General features: G+C 41.1%; 2 protein-coding genes and 1 non-coding gene across 3 annotated transcripts; 2 read left to right on the top strand and 1 right to left on the bottom strand.

Moving 5' to 3' along the window:
- The first annotated feature begins 309 nt into the window (after positions 1–309).
- LOC112501668 (CBL-interacting serine/threonine-protein kinase 7-like) lies at positions 310–1,850 on the top strand. Its single transcript, XM_025105359.1, has one exon. The coding sequence runs from the start codon at positions 406–408 to the stop codon at positions 1,696–1,698; it is 1,293 nt and encodes a 430-aa protein (XP_024961127.1). The 5' UTR covers positions 310–405; the 3' UTR covers positions 1,699–1,850.
- Positions 1,851–2,382: 532 nt separating this feature from the next.
- LOC112501669 (pentatricopeptide repeat-containing protein At3g23020) lies at positions 2,383–5,408 on the bottom strand. The gene has a single exon (XM_025105360.1). The coding sequence runs from the start codon at positions 5,357–5,359 to the stop codon at positions 2,720–2,722; it is 2,640 nt and encodes an 879-aa protein (XP_024961128.1). The 5' UTR covers positions 5,360–5,408; the 3' UTR covers positions 2,383–2,719.
- Positions 5,409–5,532: 124 nt separating this feature from the next.
- On the top strand, positions 5,533–5,605 carry TRNAK-UUU. Its single transcript has one exon. It is a non-coding gene; the product is annotated as a tRNA-Lys (tRNA).
- The last annotated feature ends 177 nt before the right edge of the window (positions 5,606–5,782 follow it).

Below are 5,782 nucleotides of genomic sequence, written 5' to 3'. Positions count from 1 at the left end.
AAAATACAACCGCATGAACCAATTTGTTACAAAAAGACAACCTCATAACACGTCTTATTAAGTTTTTAAAATAAAAATGGCATCCGCTAGAAACTTTGAAACCAGAGGGACTAAAAACATAAATCCAGTTTAATCTATATATTATTTTGTAAAATAAACAATTATTAATTCGAAAACAGTGAAGCATGAGAGTGGGGGTAAAATAGTAATTTCGAAGAGAATGAAAAATATCAGAGAAACGCTCTTCAAGACTAAAAACAGGAAGGAATGAAGACAGCCAAAACCCAACTGGTCCTCGTTTTTCCCATTTCCTATAAAACCCTCTTAAACAACTCCCTTCCTTTCCACCCACCCACCAATCTCTCTCTCTCTCTCTCTCCGCCGTTCATTTTATTCGTTCCAGCCATGGCACCGCCATCTACAGCAGCCATCATCAACAGAACCGCCAGCGATGGCGGCACGATCATACTCAACAAGTATCAACTGACCCGCCTTTTGGGTCGTGGCAGTTTTGCCAAAGTCTATCATGGCCGTTCTCTCATCGACGATTCATCCGTCGCCGTCAAGGTTATTGAGAAACCCACCATAGCAGATCCGACCATGGAGCCTCGACTTGTCCGTGAAGTCGCCGCCATGCGCCGCTTGAACCATCCCAACATTCTTAAGCTCCATGAAGTATTGGCAACCAAAACCAAGATCTATCTCGTCATGGAACTCGCCGCCGGTGGGGAGCTCTTCACCCAGCTCTCCCGCCGGGGACGGATGAAGGAAGCCACCGCCCGGAGGTACTTTCAACAGATCGTCTCCACCCTCAATTTCTGCCATCAAAACGGTGTCGCGCACCGGGATCTCAAACCTCAGAACCTGTTGCTAGATGAACAAGGAAACCTTAAAATATCTGATTTTGGGCTGTCGGCGCTACCCGAGTCCCAAAAGGACGGTCTCCTTCATACTGCATGTGGAACTCCGGCATACACCGCCCCGGAAATTGTTCGCCGGAAAGGCTACGACGGATCAAAAGCGGACGCCTGGTCATGTGGAATCATCCTGTTCATCTTCCTAGCCGGGTATCTTCCTTTCGACGACAGTAATTTAGCAAACATGTACCGGAAAATCCACCAACGAGAATTCGTTTTCCCGGATTGGATCCCAAAACAACCCAGGGTCATAATTCAGAAGCTGCTTGATCCAAATCCAAAAACCAGAATGAGCATCGAGACGTTAATGGGGCTGTCGTGGTTCAAAAAATCACTGAGACCGGAACCTCTGGAGTTATCCTCCGGTGAATCGGAAACAAACGAAGATAATCTGAGTTCGATCAAGTACAAGACGCAGATGAATGCGTTTGACATCATCTCCATGTCATCAGGGCTGAACTTATCAGGTATCTTCGAGGAGAAAATCGTGAGAAAGGAGAGAAGATTCACATCAACGGCGACCGCGGAGGAGATAGAGAAGAGGGTGGCAGAGGTGGGTGAGAGATTGGGTTACAGATCGAAGAAAATGAAAGACAAAGAGAGTTGGAACAGGGATATGGTTGGGTTGGTGAAAGGAAGAGTGGTGGTGTTGGCAAAGGTGTTGGAGGTGGCGGTTGAGTTGTTGCTGGTGGAGATGACGGTGGTGGGCGGCGGAGATGGTTTCGAATGGGAGGAATTGATGGTGGGGTTTCAAGATCTTGTAGTGTCTTGGCACTGTTAGAGATGGAGACTGATTACTGAAACAAGTTGTACATATTTTCTACTAGTTTTTGTTTTTCTTATGAAATCAAAACACAAAATTGCAGCTCCGATTGTTGTTTGTAAACAAATTAATTGAGTGATTAATTGAATTTCTTTTCCAATTTTATTCCTCAACGAAAGATTTGGTATGAAATAATTATGTTGGATCAATAAAGATTCGATACCCGTTTACCGTGTTGTATCGATCGGTTTTCTGAAACTAAAAATTATTTGAAGTTCAAAGAAAATATCGTGTGCAAGCTCTCAATAATTGCTTCAATGACTACTAAATATGATAACATAGCAGTGCACCACTACAATACTCGTCTTTTAGGTGCTAACTAACCTTTGGAATTATTAGCCGACCTAAAGTTTTTTAATCAAATGTGCGGTTATTTTACATTGTCATATAACTTATCAGTTATTTTTTTCACAAAACATAACTTATTAGCTAACAACTAACTATTATTGTTTCAAGCTAATGGTAGGAGAATGGTTTGTTTTTCGTTTTCGTTTTGTAGCCTGGGATGAGTTACTAGTAGGAACATAAACGGGTTTTCTAGGTGTCCAGGATCCAGCAACAAATCTAGCAAATCCCATGCAAAACCAAGGTCTGCAGGTAAAATATACACAAACCTCAAACAAACATGGTAAATCCCGTTCGAAATAAGATATGGAGTAGGATGTATGCAAACCTTATCTCTCCTCCAGAAACAGTAATCATGAGTCCAATCATGTTTATGATAAAAAGGGAACTTAAAAAATGTGCAGAATGATTTAACGAGAATCATGAAACTGAGGAGACTATATAGGCAATAAAATCACATGGAAGTTAAAACGACAATCTTGTAGTGATATATATAAATCTTTTCCAAGATTCAAAACATCTATATGAACATACAACAGATTAATCTAAAGATGCACCCAACCAACCATGGCAGTGTTCAAACTCATATGTGTTGGTGTTCTTCTAAATTTGACATATTAACGCGATTAAATCATCATTCATCATTCAAATCATGAAAAACCAAACCAACTATGGAATCAAGAGTTGCTAACCATGCTTCCAAGCCACTTTGATGATCCCTTTTCCACATAACTTCAAGATTCGCGACTGCTTTCTTTGAAACTCCACGTTTCATGAGAACAACTCCGAGTGACTTAAAAGTCGAATCATTTGGTTGAACACCAGATTCAATCATCTGCTTAAAGATCGTAACTGCCTCCTTGAATCTACCATCAGATGCATACAATCCAAGGACAAGATTATAACTCAACAAATCAGTCAAAAGTCCAAATTCTCTCATTTTTTGTGCTATCTCAAATGCTTCCTCAAAGCTTCCAATTTTCTTGTACATACACAACATCATCGCATAAGAAAACTCATTTGCATTCCCATTTCTTCTCAATTTCTCAAAAATCTCTTCTGCTGGTTTCACCATTGATCGCTCGGTATACAGATCAATCATGCAATTTGAAGAATAAACATCTGGCCCCACTTCTAACCGTTGAAGAATATAGTACGCTTCTTCTGCATCTTTTAAGCACCCAACTTTCGTATAAAGCTTGATCAAGGAATTACATATAACCGCATTCATTGGCAAACCCATCTCTTTCATTGCATTCACATAATGTAAAGCTTCTTCAACGTTTCCAACATCAGCATAAGCATTGATCAACACACCATAAACAACCACATCTGGTGTCAATTTGAATCCAACCATTTCTTTGAACAACCCCACTGCCATTTTCAGTTGGCCTAATTTCACAAAGCTTGAGATCACAGCACAGTATGGTATGCAATCACTCACCAATCCAGAACCCTGCATTTTCCTTAAATAGATAGTAGCTTTTTCTGGCAGGTCAGCGCTAGCTAGCATTTGGATGAGTGAATTGTAGCTGCACTTATCCGGGATCACTCCATATGCATCCATACTATCAATCAATCGGCATGCCTCATCATATTTCTTGTTGATGCCATAAGCCTTAATCATGACATTGAACTCGAGAACACTTGGATTTCTTCGTTCTTGACAACAGTTAAAAACTTTCTCGGCTTCCAAGATATGCCCACGCTCACCAAAAGCATCGATACTTGCAGAATAGCACTCACAACTCATTTTCCCCTGAATATGAAACCTCTTGAACCAAAACCATGACTTCTCAAGCATACCAGCCTCTATGTACATTCTAGTAAGTGAAGATTGTGTGAATTCATCTATTTCAAGATCCCTTTTATCCATCTCACTTACAAGTTCTTCTGCTTCAGTAACCATATGCCTTATTGATAGAGCATATAAAAGTGTACGAAAACTCACAGCATCTGGCTCAAGAGAAGCCGATTGCATCTTTTTAAAGTACCCTGTTGCCATAACGATATTGTCATGCTTAGCGTGCAGCGAAATAAGGATATTATACGTTCGTGTATCAGGTGGGCATCCAAGATGTTCCATTTTATGCATCAAGGATGCAACTTCATCTAACTGCCCATGATTTCCAAACATGTGAATCATTGTATTAAGTGTCACCGTATTTGGGATGATCCCTTCTTTAAGCATATGCTCGAATGTCTCAGATGCATCTTTAAGTCTCCCTGCTTTCCCATAAGTATCGATCAAAGTATTATACGTGTATGAGCTTAGACAAACATGGGATTGTGGATCACCACTCAAAGCTGCAACTTTTGTTGGTGTGCTATTGCTAACAGCCACAGGCTCAGCCTCGGCTAAACCTTTACGCATGGACCACTTTTTAAAGAACTCCTCAGCCTTTTCAAACTCTCCGGCAGTCTTGTACATTTGAACAACGATTCCCATAGTCACCTCATCTGGTTCCATCTTCCTCTTGTTCATCATATCTAACCAATACATTGCTTTCTCCCTAATATTACCTTTACTATATACGTCTATCAAAGTCCCATAAGTGGAATTTATGGCATTGATTCGATTCTTCTCCATTTCATCCCTCAATATCTCAAGTTCAACCCATCTACGAGCTTTGCCAAGAATCCGAATCATTATGTTATAATGAATTACATTCAACTCATAACAGCCTTTCCTCTTAAACCACTCGAAAATCTCCATGGCTCTTTGCCAATCTTTTTGTTCCTTCAAAATTATAGTCCTTTCCTTGTTACTCAAGGTCAATTCCCAAGGCTTAAAGGCTTCGTCTAAATCACCAACTGTTTCCAAAGCTTCCAATATAGCAGGAAGACACCCTCCATATCTTGTCCATTTCATCGAACAGTTGGTGTGCACTTTCTTCACCACGTCGTTCGCCCTCGCAGGTTCCATCCAAGACTTGGTATGCAACTTATCCTTCTCTAGCATACCCTTCCTCGACCAAACTCTCCCCTTGACGGCCTTATTCTTTTCAACTATAGCGTTTTCTGTGTCTGGGTTTTCAACCGAACCCTCTGGGTTCAGTTTTGGTTTATGGAGAACAGATATTTTCTCCAAATGGGATGGTTTTTGAGGTGGAATATTGTGTTTGTTGATGGGGGGTTGTTCGAATTCTGTTTCAGCACGGTGACGGGGAAGAGGAAGTAAAACTCCGCCATTGATGTTAGTGGTTTTTGAGGACTTGACTGAATGGAGAATCGGAAGACAATTTGTATCTAAATGCTGAAGCTTGAGAAACATTGCGTGTTAACTTTTTGTCGGGAACACAATTCGATGAATCAATACCTGCATCAGCCGACTTCAATCCTTGTAAATTTGCGAAAACAATGAATCCTTTATTTCAGTTTGCAATATATCAATGGGAGGTTCGGTAACACAGATATAAAACCGAATAAGCTTAATTAGACATCAATGCCGTTCTAGCTCAGTTGGTAGAGCGCGTGGCTTTTAACCACGTGGTCGTGGGTTCGAGTCCCACGGATGGCGATCTATCCAAGGTTCTATTTTTAATATTTCTTCTCCTACATAGTGCTAAAAAACCCGGCCAATTCAATAACCCGATCAACCAGGGGCTAGGGGTGAACAAAAAACCGCCAACCCGCGAAACCCGCCCAACCCGAACCGCTAACAACCCCGATTAAACCCAAACCGCCAAACCGCTAA

This window comes from Cynara cardunculus, unplaced genomic scaffold (assembly GCF_001531365.2).
Source record: "Cynara cardunculus var. scolymus isolate 2C unplaced genomic scaffold, CcrdV1 Un_Scaffold_412, whole genome shotgun sequence".
Classification (NCBI taxonomy): domain Eukaryota; kingdom Viridiplantae; phylum Streptophyta; class Magnoliopsida; order Asterales; family Asteraceae; genus Cynara; species Cynara cardunculus.
Note: the sequence above shows the minus strand (reverse complement) of the source record. Positions and strands in the feature narration are given on the sequence as shown.

Excerpts from the sequence above, each read along its gene's own strand:
- LOC112501668 (XM_025105359.1), top strand. The coding sequence starts at position 406 with ATGGCACCGCCATCTACAGCAGCCATCATCAACAGAACCGCCAGCGAT.
- LOC112501669 (XM_025105360.1), bottom strand. The coding sequence starts at position 5,359 with ATGTTTCTCAAGCTTCAGCATTTAGATACAAATTGTCTTCCGATTCTC.